The 21,236-nt window shown below is 39.5% G+C and overlaps 1 protein-coding gene and 1 long non-coding RNA gene across 5 annotated transcripts in view; one reads left to right on the top strand and one right to left on the bottom strand.

The window, feature by feature from the left end:
* The window catches only part of LOC140606916 (uncharacterized), a 49,220-nt gene extending 34,608 nt beyond the window's left edge, over positions 1–14,612 (bottom strand). For all 3 annotated transcript variants that reach the window (XR_012009128.1, XR_012009129.1, XR_012009127.1), the window contains exon 1: positions 14,249–14,612. This is a non-coding gene — a long non-coding RNA (uncharacterized lncRNA). The remainder of the gene's footprint in view (positions 1–14,248) is intronic.
* A 76-nt stretch (positions 14,613–14,688) lies between these two features.
* MAP2K6 (mitogen-activated protein kinase kinase 6) overlaps positions 14,689–21,236 on the top strand; it is a 121,504-nt gene continuing 114,956 nt past the window's right edge. For both annotated transcript variants that reach the window (XM_072780997.1, XM_072780996.1), the window contains exon 1: positions 14,689–14,987. In XM_072780997.1, the coding sequence (XP_072637098.1) occupies positions 14,972–14,987 (16 nt within the window). In that variant the 5' untranslated portion in view covers positions 14,689–14,971. The remainder of the gene's footprint in view (positions 14,988–21,236) is intronic.

The following is a 21,236-nucleotide window of genomic DNA, read 5'->3' as shown; positions in this document are numbered from 1 at the left end:
TCAGGCAAGTAGACCTCAAGGAAAACATTCTGATTTTTAAAATATGTCTAATAATTGAGCTACTTTAGTGGGACACCTGGGTGACTCCGTGGTTGAGCATCTGCCTTCAGGCTCAGGGCATGACCCCGGGATCCTGGGACTGAGTTCTGCAACAGGCTCCCCACAGAGAGCCTGCTTCTCCCTCTGCCTATGTCTCTATCTCTCTCTGTGTAATGAATAAGTAAGTAAAATCTTAAAAAAAAAAATTGAGCTACTTTAGTTAATTAACAACTTCATTAGCAGGAAGGCAGTCCCTCTAGTAATGGTTACAAGAAAAAGGTTCATACAAAGACAACGAATATAAGAAATACAGAGATTAAAGAAAATAGAAGGATTTAGAATATTAAGGTCTTAATGCACGCAAATGATTGGAAAGAACCAAAATACTGTTTTCAGTGTATTTCTTTAATAATAAAAAAAAACATATCATGAGAACTGACCATTGAAGCCTGACGACTCTTGCCACCTCTCATTAACTACTACTATGCCCTCTGCTGTTTGCTTTGTTAATCTATGACATTATATGGCCAAAGGCCTACATAATTCACGCCTGGGCTATTTGGTTGTCCTTTAAATCCATCCCACACTGTGGAATGGAATGGTTTTCTCCATATGGCCTCCATTTCCTCTTAACAAGTATCCAACAGTGTTTTGATTTGCCACAATAATAAAAATATTTCTTCTCCCTTTCCCTTCCATTAAACTAAGGCTTTCTTTTCACATTTCTTAATGCTGGCGGTAACCTTCCTCTAATTTCAAAGCTTTTTTATTTCTCTTATCACTTGAGAGGATGTGTGTTCTTACATCCCAATTCTCTCCCACTTCACATACAATCCTCATTCTCAAGAAAGGAGCCACTGCTGAGAAATTTAGTAGTAATAAAAAGAACCCAAAGCTTCCATACCTAATAGCCACTAAGCATACCGTGGACTGGGCACTGTTCTTAGAGCCTTACGTCTATTTGTTTATTTACATTTCTCAATTACCTCATGAGGTAGATATTTTTATCATTGCCTTTGTATCTGTAGGAAACCAAGGCAGAGAAGTGATCTGTTTTGCTCAATTCACAGAACTAGTACAAGCCGATCCTGGAACAACATGGGGGTTAGGGGCACCTCCCCTCCCTACACAGTTGAAAATCTATGAATAACATTTTTTAAAATTAAAAAAAAATTATATTAGGTCTTAAATTTTATTTATTTTTAAAAAGGTTTTATGTATTTATTCTTGAGAGACACAAAGGGAGAGGCAGAGACATAGGCAGAGGGACAAGCAGGCTCCCTGTGGGGAGGCCAATGTGGGACTCGATCTTAGGACCCCAGGATCATGACCTGGGCCAAAGGCAGACACTCAACCACTGAGCCACCCAGGTGCCCCTAGGCTTTTAATTTTAATTCCAGTATAGCTAACATAGTATTATATTAGTTTCAGGTGTACACTTTAGCGATTCAACAATTCCATATATCTGCCAGTTGTTCATCATGACAAGTGACCTCCTTAATCCCCATCACCTGTTTCACTCATCCCTTCACCCACCACCCCTCTGGCAACCATTAGTTTTTTCTCTATAGTTACGAGTCTGTTTCTTGGATTGTGTCTTTCTTTTTCCTTTGTTCATTTATTTTGTTTCTTAAATTCCACATATGAATGAAATCATATGGCATTTGTCTTTCTCCAACTGACTTCTTTCACTTAGCATTATACTCACTAGTTCCATCCATGTTGTTGCAAATGGCAGGATTTCATTCTTTTTAATGGTTGAATAATAGTCCATTGTGTACGTATACCACATCTTCTGTATCCATTCATTTGTGGATGGACACGTTGGCTATTGCAAATAATGCTGCAACAAACACCAGAGTGAGCATATCCTTTTGAATTAAGTGTTTTTGTATTCGTTGGGCAAATACCCACTCATGTGATTACTGGATTGTAGGGTGGTTTTTTTTTTTTAAGATGCTATTTATTTATTCATGAAAGACACAGAGAGAGAGAGGCAAAGACACAGGCAGAGGGAGAAGCAGGCTCCATGCAGGGAGCCTGATGCAGGACTCGATCCCGGGTCTCTAGGATCAGGTCCTGGGCTGAAGGCAAGTGCCAAACTGCTGAGCCACCCGGGCTGCCCTTGTAGGATGGGTCTATTTTTAACTTTTTGAGGAATCTCCATACTGTTTTCCACAGTGGTCACACCAGTATGCATTGCCACCAACAGTGCATGAGGCTTCCTTCCCCTCTGCATCCTTACTAATGCTTGTTGTTTTTTGTGTTTTTGATTTTAGCCATTCTGACAGGTGTAAGGTGATATCTCATTGTAGTTTTGATTTGCATGTCCCTAGTGATGAGGGATGCTAAGCATCTTTTCATGTGTATATTGACTATCTGGATGTCTCCTTTGAAGATATGTCTGGTTCATTTTTTCTGCCATTTTGAATTGGATTGTTTTTTGGGCATTGAGTTGTATACGTTCTTTATAATTTGAGTACAACTGACACACTATATTACATCTGTTTCAGGGAAATCCATTAATAATTTTTGGCTCTGCCAAAACTTATCTAGTAATAACATACTACTGACTGGTAGCCTTACAGATAACATAGTCGATTAACATGTATTCTGTATGTAATATTGATTATATACTGTACTCTTACAATAAAGTTAGAGAAAAAAAGCGTTAGGAAAATCCTAAGGAGCATACATTTACAGTACTGTATTCATTGGAAAAAAATCCACAAATAAGTGGATTCATGCAGTTCAAACCTGTGTTATTCAAGGGTCAACTGTAATTAGAAGAGCCAGGAGTCCAACCCAGCCAGGCAGTCTGACTCCAGAGTCTGTGCTGTAATCCCCTCACAATTATGGTCAGCCCATACAGATCTAGTGTCATCAAATTATACCTGTGAACAACTAGCCAATAATGGAAACTGACTTGTCATGGAAGCAAGTGCTCGAGCTCTGTCAGTGTATCTGCTCCATGGGATACTACACAGGAAAATAGCATCTTCTTATGCTATATTTTTGGTATTTGACACTTTTCTATCTCTACCAGAATCCTCTAAACATGAAACCAGGGCCCAAAATTCATATTTACTTGAATTTTTATTGCACCTAATTTTTCACAGTATTTACAGCCTAAATCACAGTATTTACAGCCTGAACCACAATGAATGGTATCTCAGGGGCTCTTATGTCATCAGTCCTCAATTGTCAACTGTTCAGTTGAGTGGAAAGAATGGTGATTCTAACTACAGCTAAGATAACAGAGACACTTATCTACTCCTGTGCAGGTGATGCAGGGAACATTATTTTCTCTGAAATAGACCTGAAATGATTTTATTAATTTAAAGTTGATTATTTTGCTTTTTATGTATGAATTTGGTTTTTGCAGTATTCATTATAAGTAGATTAAATATGTTCCAAATTATCTGACTCCCTTTTATTTTTCTTTTAATCTGTATCTGAACATATCCACTAGTTCTCATGAAATATACTTCCATATAATAACATTCTGAATTTTTCTGCCTTTTCCAGCCTAAACTGCTTTCAGTAGAAATATTCATCATGTGATGCCTGGGTGGCTCAGTGTTTGAGCGTCCGCCTTTGGCTCAGAAAATAATCCTGGGGTCCTGGGATAGAGTACTGCATCGGGCTCCCTGCAGGGAAGCCTGCTTCTCCCTCCGGCTATGTCTCTGCCCCTCTCCTTGTGTCTCTAGAATAAGGAAAATCTTTAAAAAAATATTCATCATATTTGACTCTTCTACTAATATAAAATTTTAAAAACAGGTAGGATAGGTATTAATTTGCTAATTCAGATATGAGAAAACAGCAGGAATCCTTAGAATCATTTTTTCATGTAACATCTTTTGATTCATCATCAAAAATGGATTGAGACAGAACAGAGGAACTATATTATGTAGAAGGCACTTGAAGAGCATCATTAACCAATAATTCCATATTTCAGAGTCACAATTGTCCTTGAAAAATAGTCTGTGACTACTGGTTATATAAAGACTTGAGGATGACAATCATTAAATATCTTTATAGAACACAGGCTTTACGTCTCTGAGTTGGGAGGTAGATTAACAGGTTGGTAGCACAGAGGTATAACTTTAATCATATTTTGGAAAGCTTTGTTTCTCTGGTATTTAATTTTAAATATAACAGAGAATACCTAGTAATGATTTTGGTTTCACCTTCATATTGCCTCTAAGTCAACATCCTATATATCAGGTCACTTAAAATTGTAACAGTGAGGGTTCTCAGCTTGCAAACTAAAACAGTCCCTTCAGCTTACTAGATTAAAATTTGAATCAACTTGACCCCTCCAATGTTGAAGAAGAAAGAAACTGATATTTGCAGATACAGGGATAAATAATGCAATGATTTTACGTTTGAGGTGGCTTGCTCACCTCCTATGAATTATAATAATTTGCTTAATCTTAGTTTAGAAGATAGTTAGATGTCATAAATATATTCTGCTTCAGGTGACTGGGTGGCTCAGTCAGTTAAGCACCTGATTCTTGATTTTGGTGTCTGCTTGTCTCCCTCTTTCTCTGCCCCGCCTCCCTGCACATGCAGTCTCTCTCTTCCTCTCAAATAAATAAATAAATCTTTTAAAATATATATACTCTGCTTCCTTTCTGGAATCTACCTGTAATGCCAGGAGCATTTATTGTGAATATATGTTGTCCCTAACTTCAAACCTAGATATACTTTGGTTTGCTATCTCACTAAGATGGTGTAAGAACTAATATTATGAAATTTATACATATTTAACATTTTTTTACACAGTATATTTTAAATGACTACTAATAGAAGCTCTATTTTACGCAAAATTAACAAGTCTTTGTAAGTTAGGAGCCAAGCATTATATCTTTTCATAAGGCACTACCTGGGTATTTAAAAAAAAATCATTCAAATGCCTCTTAAAAACCTGTAGAATGAGCTTCTGACATCAAAGATCTCGTGGAAATAAGCTTAAGGAAATTGTATACGACGCTTTCTGCAATTTTCTTTGAAATATCCACCAGCATTCCAAAATTTACTTAGTGCCAGATGGCACTATGCCCAAAACTGTTTAGTACATGCGTTTGATATTTATTTGGATGACAACAATCCAGAAACAACAGGATAAATGAGGCCCTGTAAAATGGAAATCTCTGGTTGCTTTTGCAAATGTGCAGGTTTTTAGGTTCTCTTCATTTCCCACCTAAATGTCAGTAAAGAAAGGCTGCTGGAAAGGAGCTCTGAAATAGACTTCCGAACAATTCCACAGGCAGTAGGTATCATCTAATAGACCTCTGCTGTTTTACTCCGTATGTTGCAGGCTACAGAATCATGAAAAGGCACGGAGCATGTGGCTCACGTTACTGCACCATAAAGAGGTTAACCTTAACCCTCTTTACGGTACGAAGCCCAATCTATAAAATACCATCAGACACTTATTATAGCTACTTTCTAATACTATACAATTACATAATACTTCTAAAATGCTATTTGGTTATAAGATAGACTAATTTAACAAATATATAGAACCCACTGTTTTTACAAATTTGGCTCACAAACAAAATTATTAGTCTACCATCTCCAAGGAGCGGAAATAAGGAAAATTAGCACTATTTTCAACTTATCTGCCATATGCCATTAATAATAAAGCATTTCCTTTGGACACTAATCCAAATGGAAAAATTTAAGGAAAAGTTGATTCATTATATTGACTATAATTATCTCTACAGCACCGTATAGTTCAGACAGCTTAATGCTCTGTGGGCTTCTGAACTTTTTCTGTAACTTGCATATATCACTTATCTAAAATATTTCCCAGAATATTTTATAGTTTTTTAAAAAAGTGCAGCAGGGCAGTCTGACCTGAATTATTCAGGTCTGTGACTGAAGCCCAGAACCATCTATTAATATCAATGTAAACAGATCAAGGAGCCTTCAAGGGCACAACACTGTCCTATATCAGTGTTTCTAACTCATCCTCAAATAGTACAGGATTTACTGAATTGTCACAGCACGTTGGCTAAGGTACAGAGTGTAAAGGAGATACCCAGATTTACTGTGGACTTTATGGGTCTGGAGTGGAGCTTATCCCATGAGTAACTAATATAAAACAAGGCAAAATGTTACTAAATGACTCTTAACCTGAAAAAGGTACAGTTTCCAGGGCATTGGCAAGAATGTTACCTAGCCTAAAACAAGACCGGATAGCTCAACTAAGGGACTAGGAATCAGAAGACAAGTTTCTACCTTGATAGCCAGATAGTTTTAAATCACATGTTTTCCCATCTTATCCAAGTAAAGCAATAACATGAGGTGATGATGATGATAAACTGGGATTTAGGGACAACCCACTTCAGTGTCACCGTAAGGATAAAATTATAAATGGTGGATGTGGAAAGAGCCTGTAAACCTTGAAATATTATACAAATGTTACTAACATTACCCACAGGATTTAAGTTTCTCAGAACAGAGATCATCCTTTTTCCATTTTCTTAACCCATACCATGTTGGGTTAGAAACATGGTACACTGTAGGTCTTAGTGAAGGTCTATTACTTTTTAAAATGGGATGTAATAAACCAGGATGCTTTTCTCTTTTCTTTCTGGGCTCCCAAGATAAAAAGATTTGTGAGATGTAATGTTTCATAGCTGGCATTGCCTGTATTTTGTGTTTTGATTTTTCTTAATCCTTCTTTCGTGCATAGACCTAGTATTTAAACATCTGGGATTTGAATATCCTGAGAGATAAGTAAGAAAAGGAAAATAGATGGAAAAACAGAGATATTCAAGGAAAACTGAGAGCTCATTTTTTCCTATGTTACAAGATTCATGATTCTTATAGTAAATGCTCCATTTAATCAGTCTATCAAGAAATACTTGGAACAGACTTGCTCTGTATCCCCTGCTGTGATATAGAAGATCTCCAGGGTGTTCATGAGTATTCCCAAGGACTATACAATATAATTGGGGAATTAAGACTTTTGTATTAGAAACAGTTCAAGTACAAGCTGACTGAAAAAAAAAATTGAACACCTTTGGAAATGCATTAATTAGTAACTGGGATTGGGGTTCATAGGAATATGTAGTCAAGACCAATTTGTAAAGCAAGGTCTGTATACTAGTTCAGTTAAGGGCCAGAAAGTAAATATTTTAGGTTTTGCAGGCCAGGTAGTCTTTATTGTGGTTCAAAAGTAGCCACAGGCAATACATAGGTAAATAGGCATAGTTGTACTCCAATAGCATTTTATTTACAGAAACAGCAGGTACCATGAATTTGGCGCATGGGCCATAATTTTACAACTCCCATTGTAAAGAAATTCTCCCTACAGAGAGTGAGCAAGTGAGCATGAGTAGGGGGAGGGGCAGAGGGAAAGGATGAGAGAGAATCTCAAGCAGACTCCACAATGAGTGTGGAGCCCCATGCACGGCTTGACCTCAGAACCCTGAGATCATGACCTGAGTTGAAATCAACAGCCGGGTGTTTAACCAACTGTGCCACCCAGGTGACCCTAGAGTTCTTTACAATTTAATAAATGTTTGATATGTGCCTTTCATGTCACTAGGGCATGCATCTATCACCCTGGACCCCTCTGTAATATATCACTTCTGACAACTGCAATGACAGCCATGACAAGATTCTTCATTCTTTTAAGGTTGCAAACAATGATGCAGTACAAATAGGAGGTTCTAGAGAAGCTGCAAAGTGAAATATTTGAGTATCTGGGTGGCCAAGGTGCACTTCTTTTTGGATCACCCTGTATGATACAAATCAACGACTGATTAAATATGGGATTGATTAGGAGCAAAGCAGCTCCAAATTTAAGTGTAACTTGAACCTGACATACAGAGCATGATCATTTATTTGGCTTTCTGTAGAGCTCTGACTTGTTCAGATTTTCAGAAGCCAGATGGGGCAGGACCACAGAAGAAAATGAGTGAGTGTTGTATGAGAGACACAACGATGTACACACACACACACGTGCATGTGTGTGTGTTTACAGAGGTTGAAACTGGTTGATTTGACTATAGTGGGAGGAGAAGAAAAAGTATATGCATCTGTTGGATTAGACATCATATCAATTTTCTCTCTTAACAGAATTTGAAATCTTTTTTGTGCCGCTCTGTATTACTTCACCTAATGATTCAAAGCAGTTTGCTATCTGCTTTACACACCACCTAGATGACATATGAACATCTTATAGGGTGAATGCTAGGCAGGAATCATTTCTATTCTTACTTCCCTAGAACCTACATCCTTTGTCAGTCAGCTCATGCCAGTATGCCTGGCTAAGATTCAATTTGGTTTTGAAACCAAAAAGTTGAAAGAGCACCACATTGGAGTTCTGTATAGCTCCTTGACTGCTTAGACACACTGAACATTCATATTACAAATTTTTTATTCAATAAGAATGAATAATGAGGACTCTGGAGAGTCAGCTGGCATTTCCATTAGATACATCAGACACTTATTTTCAAGGTTGTTGGTAGTAATTTGAAAATCTCTTAAGAGGAGTCTTAAAGTATTAGTCAAACACTTTTTAGATAATCATATATCATAATGAAATAAAAATTCTTCTTCCTAGTAAATCTCTGTGTTGGCATTTGTTTAACTTCTAACAAAGAACGCTAAGATAAGCTAATCAATCCATTTTCGGTGAATACATTCAGTATGTAATAAATCTATCCACACATCAGATAAACAAGTATTAACTGAACACATATTATGTGCATGGCATATATCTTACCTCGGGAATCATGATGAAGATGAAACTGTCCCCACCCAAGCTTAGAACAGGGGCCAAATATAGACAAGTAAGGTCTGCCCAAGGGAGTAGGTTAGGAATGTGTGGAGAAGGAAAGATTTAGCAGAAAAGGTAAGATCTGTACTTAAGTAATATTACTGCAAGTATTCAATATATGGCCCTTAAGAGCTAATAGATGCCATCAGAATTTAAAGGGGACAATGTTTTAAGACAGAGGGATGTGATCAAGGACAACTTCATAGAAGCAGTGACCTTGAATCTTCAATGAGGGGTAGATGCCAGAAAAATGAAGACTTAGGGTAGGGCCAGAATAAGGTAAAGACGTAGACTGGCATGAGTTAACAAACAGAAGTGGTGACACGGAGATTCGTATTTCAGAAGGATAAATAATCCTGTTTTGACCACATTGCTTAAACAAAGGAATCACAGAGGATATGAACGGAAGATAAGGAGGAAAAGGTATAGCTGGGCCATATACTGGAGAGGGCACTGGAAGCTAAGCTCAATCTATCTTGGGATTTCTAAAATTTCTACCAACAATCATAATTCATTGTGATATATTAATGCAATAAAAACAAAATTTGTACTAAAAGCTATTGTACAGTTACAACTCATCCAGTTCCGTAAACTGCCCTGCCATGTTTCTTTCCAATATATGTCATTATATATAACGTACCTATTTATACTGTAATTTCCTAGAATCCAGGAAAGTAGATATTCAGAGTTGAACTCTTAGCTTTAACTCTGGCACCTTCTTTCCCATGTTTCTGACATCTAGTAGACATTGTTGGAAAACATTCATAAATGTCACATACAGATGAGTGTTGCTATCTGGAAGGCAACGTTTCAAACTGTGATTTGAATATTTCTTGTCTCATCTCTTAAGGGATATTGTTATGACAGTCATTAGTTGGTCTGTAGGAATAGGGGATCAGGAGCCCTTAATCCCAATGTAAAAAGTAGAATAGTACACCTCTCTTCCTTTAAATCTTTGGTGGTTTTAATCAGACACTGAGCTGGGTTTACAGCTATTGGATCTTAGAACTGGAACTTAGTTTGACCCTCCTCATTTTAGTGGAACCAAAAGAGGACCAGAAAGTTAAATGATCTGCCTTAGGAGACACTGCTAACTTTTTCTGCAGTCAGGACTAGAATTCACATCTTTTAGAGTCTAGTGTTTTCCTCATATCAAAAGTTACACTTACCAAATCTCATTAGCTTTATTTTTTTTCAAAAGATTTTTATTTATTTATTTGTCAGAGAGAGAGAGAGAGAGAGAGAGAGAGAGAGAGAGAATACAGGTAGGGGGAGCAGCAGCCAGAGGAAGAGAGACAGCCTTCTGGCTGAGCAGAGAGCCCAACATGGGGCTTGATCCCAGAACCCTGGGATCATGACCTGAGCTGAAGGCAGATGCTTCACGGACTGAGCCACCCAGTCTCCATTTCATTAGCTTTAAATTAACTTAAAAATAGAATGTCCGGGGGATCCCTCCGTGGCGCAGCGGTTTAGTGCCTGCCTTTGGCCCAGGGCGCAATACTGGAGACCCAGGATTGAATCCCACGTCGGGCTCCCGGTGCATGGAGCCTGCTTCTCCCTCTGCCTATGTCTCTGCTTCTCTCTCTCTCTGTGACTATCATAAAAAAAAAAAAAAAAAAAAAAATAATGTCCGGGGTGTCTGAGTGGCTCAGTCCATTAAATGGACTTGACCTTGGGCTCAGATCATGATCCTGGGGTCCTGGGATCGAGCCCCACATTGGGCTCCCTGCTCAGAGGGCAGTTTGCTTCTCCCTCTTCCTCTGTTCTTCCCTCCCACCCCCATCCCTGCTCATGCTCACTCATGCTCTCTCTCAAGTAAATAAAATCTAAAAAAAAAAAAAAAAGAATGTCAGTAACTTCTCAAGGTGTCACTATACACCAGCGTTTCTCAAACTCAGCCCTACTGACATCTGAACCAGATAATTCTTGGTTGTGGGAGGCTTCCTGTGCCTCACAGTAAGATTATCAGCATCTCTGATCTCTACCCACTAGATGCCAGTATCACTGACTGCCCCGCCCCCGCCCCCCCATTGTGACAACCAAAAATGTCTCCAGATATTGCCAAATGTCCCTGGGTGGGTGGGTGAGGGCAAATTCACCCCAGGTTGAGACATGCTATCTTCCCCTCACCTTCTCACCCTGCATGTACTTCTAGAATAATTCTTTCAGAGCCAGTCTGACTTAACCTAAGGGCATCCTTCCAAGAATCACACTTCTAACCTGACAGCACAGGGCTTTGCCCAGGTGTTCTAGTTTTCCCTGCAGGTGTTACTATCGCTGGAATCTAGTTATTGCAGGCTGTACATGGTCACAAGTCCTTTCCCGATTTATTGCATTCATTGTTTCAGTATGCATCTGAGTACCTATTATATGCTAGTTCCAGGGCACTGGGAATGCAGAGATAAGTTTCTGATCTTCAGGAGTTCAGGCTCCTGGAGGAGACAAAGATGTAAATGAACACCTGTCAGTCCTATGATGAGAATCAACAAAGAGGTGTATGCTGGGAACTACAGAATCAGAGAATACAGCTAATTCACACTGAGGGTGCTCACAGGGTGCTGGGTCACAGAAGGCTGTCAGAAGTTAGCAGCCAAGCTAACTCTTCAAGCACAGATCAGAATGAGCTAGGTTGAGAATGGAAAAGGCCTGCCAGCCAGAGGGATCAGTATATCTAAAAGAATGGAGAGAGAAATCTGGCTTCTGGCTATAGCATCAACGTAGGGTGACAAATGAAGCTAGAGAGTAAGCAGTGGGCAGGACTGAAGGAGCCAATTATACCATGCCAAGGAGTGTGCCACTGTCTTGATGGCAACTATAAGCTGGGGGGTGGGGAGAGGAATGCATCACATTTGGCTTTTATTATTATTTTTTTAAATTTTATTTACTTATTCATGAGAGACACACACAGAGAGAGAGAGAGAGAGAGAGAGAGAGAGAGAGGCAGGGACACAGGCAGAGGGAGAAGCAGGCTCCCTGCAGGGAGCCTGACTCAGGACTTGATCCCAGGACCCCAGGATCACGCCCTGGGCTGAAGTCAGATGCTGAAGCACTGAGCCACCCGGGTGCCCCAGTATAGAACATTTTCAAGATGGGGGATTCGAAGCAGGAGCACAAGCCACCTCATGATAAACACCTGAGGTACTGTCTAATAAAAGAATAATGTGCCAGATTTTGTTTCGGCTTCCTTACACCTCCATGGGAGAGCTTCCTATCTTAGGAGCATCTAGGAGCATCGCCACAGACTGGCAGGAAGAGGAAAGGCCCATGGCTGTTGAAAGGTACAGCTTCTACCACCACCCAGGACTGTCTACGGGGAGAGGAAAGCATTGACCAAGGCAAGAACTTTTTTCTTCTGGAATCTAAGACTTCAGAGAGAGGCTGAATTCCCTATGGAAACTTGACAAGTATATTTTCCAGAAAGAAAAAGAAAAAAGATCACTTTTTGCTATTTTTATTTATTTTTATGTATCTTTTTAAATAAGCTCCACGCCCAACGTAAGGCCTGAATTTATCAACGTAAGGCCTGAGATCAAGAGTTGCAAACTCTACCAACTGAGCCAGCGGCCATCTCTATGTTGGTGTTTTGAAACATGTGGTGCAGCCAATTTATCGGTCAAAGGTGTTTTGCATATGGGTGTATGGGTGAATATGTGCATTGGCTGTGGAACATTATTGTTTCTATGGGAATACGGATTGCAGATGGATTTTCAGAATGCAATCCATGTGCCAGCGGTGAACTGTGTATGCCATGAACAGAAAGCACAAGCACAAAGGACAAAATGCACTAGACGGGTTGTGATCAGAACTCTTCCATAAAGAAAGGCGTCTGGGACAATCTAAGAGCAATGCTGCTGACCACATAAAATGCAAACTGATGTAAGCTCTGCGTTGCTGTGCAGGCCCTGGGGTGGGATGGGGATGTTAAGGGAGTCTGTGCGCAGCAGTTCCAGTAGCTACCCCAAGGCCTGGCACTTAGCAGGTGCTCCACTAATGTTTGCGGAGGTGAACGGGATGCACCGATGCAGATCTCCACACTTACATGCCTCTTGGTTAAATGAGGCTCAGAGAACAAAAATGCCGGTTCCAAGAGGTGCTGAGATGGTGTGTGCAAGAAGGAGAGGAAGAGCCAGCAATGATTTGCCTGGAAGGACAGTGAAAGAAAATTAGCCAGCAAGTCTCTGAGTCTGTTGCTCCTGGGATACAGACCCCCTTCGACTTGGGGACAGAAGCCAATATGAATACAAGGTGACCCTGATTAATTCTCAATAATATCAGGACAGGAGATTAACCTCGGTAAATCAATGTTCCTTCCAACACCTACGGTGTATTTGTTTTAAGAGCTGATTTGCTGACTTCTAGCTTAAACATGGTGGCCTTCTTCCCTCTGATGTATCCATTACTCAGAAGGCCCTGGCTTCCTAGAATTCCAAACAAAACTACAATAGTTTTCATTTGCAGTCATCAAATCTACCTGAATTGTCTTTCAAAATGCCCTTTTTAATTTCCCGCTACTGACCTGACCTATCTCTAGACCCTCCGAGAGTTTCCATTCATGGAGATAGCTGAGGACAAATTTTCTGAAAACAATGCTTTGATTCTGTTAAGCGCCCCCCCCCAAAGCCTTTCACCTCCCAAGTACCTGCTGAATAAAGTCCAACCCCCTAGTTGGCCTTTACCGCCCAGCACAGTCCTCACCTACACATTCTGTCCACCACCACTTTTGCATACAAGGCAACATGGTATCCTTAGTGTCTCCTGAATAGGCTGTCCTCATTTCCTTACCCTGCCTGTTAGGGTCTCAGATGCCTACAATCCTCCATTTCCCCCACTCTACCTTGAAAGCACATTTCTGAGTCTGGTCTACTCAGTAAAGCAGAAGTCTGAGCTCATTTCAGCCCATGCCCCCAGACTCGGTTTCATTCCTTGCATGGAATCACCCTGCGCATCTCTGGCTTCCTTGCGTAGGGGGTGGCTCTGTCTACCATATTGCTGCCCATCCCCTAGCCATGAACAACACATGACAAGTGGATGCCCCAAGACCCTAGAAAGGAGGCTGGCCCATCCAAGCTCAACAAATACCTGTTAATTTTGTCGACTAAATTCAAGATACCTGATTTGCTTAAGATTACCACCCCGTTTCTCCCTTACACCAGGGACTTTCCTCCTCCATCAGGTGAGAAAAAAAAAAAAAAAAAGCAACTAAACATTTTAACTCTGATACAGTTAGCTTGGACACCTAAAAAGCAGCACTTCCTCTTTAACCCTTCAAGAAATGAGAACTATCCGCCCCCCCATCCCCCCAACCCCCAGGAATGAATGAATTTCAGGTTTCTTGAAAATAACCGACCCGGATCATTTCTTAGTAAAAACTCTGCATCTTCTCTCTTCAGTTGCCAGGGGTCACCTTACCTCTAAACCAGGCCAAATCACCAACCAATGCTCCATGCGAGAAAACTGTTCTAAAAAAATGGAGGTGTGGGGGTAAAACGTCTACGGGCAAGGACACTGCAACAGGTGCTGCCCTGCAAACACGAAACAGCCAAGCCAACCTTCTCGGCGAGCCAAATGCTTTTCAGCTAACCTAATGTTCTTCAACTGTTGTTGTTTCAGGGGCTTTTCCGTAACAAAAATGCTCCCTCGCCCTGGCCCCGCCGTTTCTGGCCTCATCACTTCACTACCTACTGCATGTCTGACTTGTTTATCTGGGTGCACCCAGTCCTCCCGCTCAGCGCCCCGAGCGACCACGTTTCCTTAAATCCGAGCCCCGTGGACTCTGCTCGGAACTACATTACCCAGCGGCCCCCGCGCCCTTCGCAGGAAGGACGTCTGCGCACTAAGATACTCAGTTCCAAGTTTGGAGCTTTTAGCTGCCAGCCCTGGCCCATCATGTAGCTGCAGCACAGCCTTCCCTAACGTTGCAACTGGGGGAAAAATCACTTTCCAGTCTGTTTTGCAAGGTGTGCATTTACATCTTGATTCCCTGAAAGTCCATCTGCTGCATCGGTCAAGAGAAACTCCACTTGCATGAAGATTGCACGCCTGCAGCTTGCATCTTTGTTGCAAAACTAGCTACAGAAGAGAAGCAAGGCAAAGTCTTTTGTGCTCCCCTCCCCCATCAAAGGAAAGGGGAAAATGTCTCAGTCGAAAGGTAAGAGGCTATTTGCATTACTTGCAAAAATGCAAAGGGTTGTGCATGCATTTATGAATGCATGGATGCAATTTTCGCCTGGCGATTGCATTTTTAAGTTTGAGGTTTTCCACAGCTCAGTTGCATTTCCTGTTTAGTATGTGTCTTTTTTTTGCAGACACAGAGAGTTCCTGTAAGGCAGGGCTTGCAGTTCAGCTGTGCATTGACGTTATTTGCATTCTTCTGCTAGGATTACTGAGCTCTTTTTGCCTTTTGCACAGTCAGGAGAGATAGAGCAGGTTGGTAGCGTCTAAATGTGCAGTGCTTTATATAATTGTAAAATTCTTTAGTATGCACACACATTATAAGTAATTTTATGTGCAACAGGAATACAAACTTTTAAAAAGTCCGTAGGTGAAGATGAAAGGTAAAAGTTGAGTTAAACTAGTAGGAAATTAATGTAATCTTATATTCCTTTGGGAATAAACCGTTGCGGTGCCTCTTTTTAGCTAAATTTCCATTGATATCGCTTTGAACATTAAGCAACTTTTGATTTTTAAAGGAAGTAAAGGTGAAGTGTGAATAATAACATATTACCAAAAAAAAAAAAAAAGCAGACCAGAAGTCTTTCTCTTCTGAGATTTTGCACTGTACACCAATTGCTTATTGGCTCACAGTATTTAGAAGCAGCAGTGAGGACATAGATGTTTTATGTCTCCCCATTTGGGAGATGCTTTGCATCTTGGGGGAAAATATGGGGAGAAAAACTGTACTTTTAAGCATTATACCAACAAGAGGGGACTGCACCGTTTTGTTGAAAATCATAATAAAATCTTTTAAATGTATAATTTCATGTATTTAGACATCTATACTAAGTCAGAAATTCAGGGTTATGGTTGTTTTTAATTTTTTTTCATTTTCTTGATTTTTTTTTTTTTTTTTTTTTACACAGTTGTGTTTTGCAGCCCTAATGTCATTCTGGGGAGGGGATTTTAAAAATTTCTGACATGGCATTAGAGAGCTAAGGGGGTGTTGTCAGGTGTCTCTAGGACCCTAAGTCACTTGTTTCAGAACAAATCCTTCCCTATAGAGAAAGCATATGCCATATGAGGATGTATGGAGGGAAGAGGTGAATTAGGTATAGGTGAGTAAGACTACATGCATGGGTAAGATCTGGTGAAATTAAAGTGTCTCATAAGCTTTCTGCCTTTTTTTTTTTTTTTTTTTGGCTTTTTGTTGAATCCCTTTTTAATTCCTGATGAGAATCATACATCTCAGACCAAGAAGGAGGTGATATATATTCTCAAGAGTTCAAAGTAAGGCTGTGTTTTCCTTGACCATTAGGGGAGAATGGGACTCTGGAAAGCTCAGAGTGCTGAAGAACGTAGGAATTGGCATTATGAAGTGCAGATGTTCCTTAATAGAGGGAAAACCTACAATCTCTTAGACATAACAGCTTCGAATGGGCATTCCAAGCTTTGATGTATTAAAGAGCTGGCATCAGTTACTTTGTATTTGGTATACACTTATTTATTCAATTCGGTTTAATAGATGTATAAATATGTATGTGTATGTGTGTAGGTATCTGTACATATTCATGTATGTGGATGTATGAGATTTTAAATAGATAGATAGATAGATAGATAGATAGATAGATAGATAGATAATGTAGTGCATAGGATTTGGGGGCATACAAAAATATTTAAAATGTACCTGTTTCCTTCAAGGAACTTACCATTTAGAAAGCGCGTATGCAAATCATGATGATACAAGATTATTGTATAGATAGTAAAAAGAAATGTCCCAGTTGGAGTTCAGAAATGGCAATGATCTCTCTGGGAGATAGGTTTCATGAAGAAGATGGTATTATAGTGATCTTATCTTTGGACCTTAGGGTCTAAAGTAAATCAGGTTTCTTTTCTACTTTTTTTTTTTTTTTTCCTCACTCTGAAGGTAGCTTTGTCCTAGTAAAGCAAGTTTCTGAGTTGAGAAACTAAAAGATACTAGCATGGCACACTTCTATCAGGAGTGCGCCCACTGTAGATCAGATACTGGTGGTGGTTCTTCAGATCAGTTCCCAGTTAGCCAAATGGTTTTTGTTAATTGGGTCCTCTTCGGAAGGTACATCTGGTGTCAATGTGAGGTTCCTGTGCAGAAAGAAAATTATCGATAGAAGGAAGTGGATGATCATTTCAGAAATGGCATGGAAGCCTTGGCCTGGATGTTAAGTGTGGAATTGGCCTAATTCAGCTACGGTATTCTCAAGTGGCCAAGACATTTTTCGCAGTACCAAACTGCTTTGTAATACTATAACCAAGTGGAATGGGAGGCAGAAGTGAAAGGTGGACACAACCTCATAGTATTGAAGAATTTAACAACATGTTCAATTCAAAGGACCTTTACGAACTTTCTGGATCACTATAATTCGGTTTCACAGACCTCTAATTTAAGGCAGAGTAGAGGCAAAAGAATTACAGACTCTCTGGGAGCTGGAAGGACTGGGCTACTTCTTCCCAGCCTTACCAGCAGTGAGATTCCGAGAAAGAATTTCTTAAAAAGAAATTTTGTTTTCCACAGTTGTAACTTTAGGTGGTATGCTTTTCAGCTTGTTTATATTAGCTGTCTGGGGTTGAGCTGACATTTTTCAAATATTAAAGTGGTAGGATGCCTTTTGAGGAAATCTGAAATGTAAGTTAACAGGAAGGGCACCCAGAAAGTGCAGGAATTCCTGCACTTTACAGGAAGACAGGCTACAGGAAAAATGTGTCATCTACATTACCCCGGAGAGAAAAACTATTGTTACTAGCCCTGATGGGAGGGAGGGAGGTCGGGAGGTCTGGCATCTCCCAGGTCACCTGAAAATACATAAAAAGTTGGACTCTGTTAGAAAAGCACTCTTTTCTCACTTCTCCCTCTTTTTCACCTTTTCAAGATACTCGTTTACCTTAGTTTACAGCAATAGGTAAATGGTGTGAGAAAGGCAGGGAAGGCATAATTCAGAAGCATGTAGGGAGCGTGGCAGGCACTGTTAGGGGATCTTTTCTCCTGTAATTCATTCCCACCCTGGGAAATGAAATGTGTAAATTTCTCATTCTGTGTAAATTCCTTTGTTAGGTTGTACCAGACAGACTTGTCATGCTTAGCCTGTAATCTGAGCCGGTATGTTTTATAACCCCGTCCATCTCAGGACACAAAATCAGAATAGGTACCCTGGGTTTCCCCAGCTTGTTTTGTGTTGGGGTGGCAGTCAGCACTTCACAGGCGCTTCAGGTCAGCTGCAGGGGCTCCCAGGGGCTGTCTCTGTGGGCAGTTTAATGCTGGAGGTGGGGGGGGGGGGAAGGCTGAGGTTTGGAACTATTTTCTAGTATTTCTAGTATTTCTAATATTTCTATATAATGTTTTTAGAACAACAACAACAAAAAAGTACACCAATAATGCTTGTTCATTAGAGAGACATTTGAAAATAAAGAAAAGGAAAAGAAGAGTCACTAGCGACCGTAGTATACATTTTGGCATCTCTCCTTTTGGATTTTTTTTTCTACTCTGAGTGTAAGAATAAATTTAAAATGTGTATAGAACTAATGTCTATTTAGTTAGCTTTTGTTTCACTTACCCTTAATATACTGTGAAATATTCCCAAGTGAATATATATAAATAATAAAATGTACTTACATATATAAATAATAAAATATATAATAAATAAATATGTTTTTGAGGGGGAGGTACTGGAGGGACAGAGGGAGAGAGAGAATCTGAAGCAGGTTCCACTCCCGTTGCAGAGCCGAGGTGGGGCTTGATCTCATGACCCTGAGATCATGACCTGAGTTGAAACCAAGAGTCTGACGCTTGATCGACTGAGCCACCCAGCTGCCCCCCAAGCGAATATATTTCTACATTCATTATATTCAGTTCTGTTTTATTTACTTCAATAGAACCTTCATGTTTATTAATTTTCAGTGTTATGAAGTTGCCGTGATGATCACCCCAGTTCCTATGTTATTCTGTGTACTATGGCCTTAGACTGAATTCCAGGTTCTGGATATCAAATTCTTCCCCACTGCCGTTTTCTGTTCCACCTTTTAACACTAGTTTTCTTCTTATTATAAAAAATGATATATGCTCATTGAAAACAAAATTCAAGCCAAAGAGAGTTTCATAATAAGAAAATTAAAATCACTCAAAGTCACACCATCCAGAGCTAAATACTGTTAACTTTTTGGTAAACATCTTGTACATATGTCAATAACTACACACATACACATATGTGCTGTTTTACACATGATATCTGATACTTTGCAACTTGTTTTATACTCCACCATATATCTTGGTCATGGTTCAACATTTGCATACACACAGTTACCCCATTCTTTTAAACAGTTGCTTATTTTAATTTGCAAGAATGTAGTTGTTTAATTAATCTCTGGTTGGACTTTCACATTGTTCCATTTTTTTTACAGCTATAAACAACATTGCAAGGAATACCATGAACATACATCTTTGTGCATTTGCCCGAGTATGTCTTTAAAATGAATTCCTAGAAATGGAAGTGTTAGGTCAGAGGGCATGGACATATTGCCAAATTGCCCTCCAGAGAGCTAACCAGAATTGATATTCCCACCAGTGTTTGGATGTGCCCATTCTCTGGTTTAAGCATCACGGTAAATATTGCCAAATAAATTGCCCTCCAGAAAAGCTATGGCTACTTCCCTTCATCCTAGTCTCATAATTTGAAAAAAAAAACTTTGCCAATTTGATAAAAAGGTATTAACATTTTACTGTCATTTGTATTTTTTACCAAAAAAAAGTTGAATTTCCCCCCTTTTTTTGACATTTGTGTTTTATGTGTTTGAATTTTTTTTTCTCAGAAAATGTATCCTGAAATTTTAATACGGGGATCAAATTATTTCCAGAGTTAGGACAGAACATTCTAAAATTGCAAAGCTTAGGTAATCATGGGTTGAGAGTTGGGTCCCATGTGTCTCAACTGTTGAATTCCCTGGTGAGTTCTAATTTTAATTTTAACCCAAGTGTCTTAAATAAACATCACATATTTCGTAAATTCATTTTGTTATACTTTCTATAGCTATCCAGACCCGTATGAAAATAATAAGAAAAAAATGTAATGATCTGATTAAAATTCCAGTCTGGGAAATAACTTACTTCTGGACATTTCTGTGTTTACAGTTAATCTCTACGGGCAAAAGTAGCTTTCCTTTAGTTTCATAAATAATTCTTACAGAGCACCTGGCTGTGTTCTATGCATTGTTGCAGAATAATTGCTTTTTCTTTCTCTCTTTTTTTTTTTTAGCCTCATGTGCAATCATGTGCATCATAAAAAGGTGGCTTACTTTAGTTTGAGATTTGTTAGAAGAATTAAAGCTGTGGTCAACTTCGATGGCCTCCCAAACTATATGTCAATCACTACATCTTATCATAGCCTTCCTTAGTAAATGCACTTACTTATGCATCCTGATATTCAGTGATAGAACTTAGAGCTATGTAAGGAGTTTTTTAGTCCAATCATCACGTTTTACAAATGAGTAAATTGAAGCTTTGCAGCAAAGTGATTTGCCTGCACGTCCTCTGATTCTCTGTCCTAAAGTTCTTTTCACTAAATAACACACAAAAACTACTAATCCACACTTATAAAGCATTTTATTTTCTTCAGAATCTTTAGCATATTTCACATTTTTTGGTTTTGTTTGTTTTTGTGGGGGGCATGCCTGCAAAAGGGGGCTGACAGGCCAAACAGCAGGGGTTCTTTTTCTGTACCCAAGAAATGGTGATCCGTGAATCATGTTGATGAGGCTTCTTACCAGTTCTTTGCCAGGGGATATTTTGCAAATAGTCTCATTTTAATTCCCAGTGCTTACACTATACAGCTGCAAGTTTTAACCACTATAATTGTTATTTGCCTTTTATGGACGATCTCTGAAAGCCCCCGCTGGGTAGCTAACATTTCTTCATGTACATCTTTGCATCTCCACCTCGTTTAGCATCGTGCTTATAAATAAGAAGTGCTCAATAAATGTCTGACAATTAAAGTCTTTTTAATCAGCAGGGATCTCAATCTTTTTAATCCACATTTCACCAAAGGTTTGGGGTAATTAAATTATAAGGTAAATTTCTTCCTCTGCTTCTTTGTTTGCATAAATATTCCCATCACATCTTTTTGCTTCATTATTTGGAAGTTGCAGGAATAGCATAAGTAGCAGTGTCGATGGCTGAAGAAGGGTCATTTCTCCTACTCACATCCTCTAGATAGAGTCA

This window comes from Canis lupus, chromosome 16 (assembly GCF_048164855.1).
Source record: "Canis lupus baileyi chromosome 16, mCanLup2.hap1, whole genome shotgun sequence".
In the NCBI taxonomy this organism is placed as follows: domain Eukaryota; kingdom Metazoa; phylum Chordata; class Mammalia; order Carnivora; family Canidae; genus Canis; species Canis lupus.
Note: the sequence above shows the minus strand (reverse complement) of the source record. Positions and strands in the feature narration are given on the sequence as shown.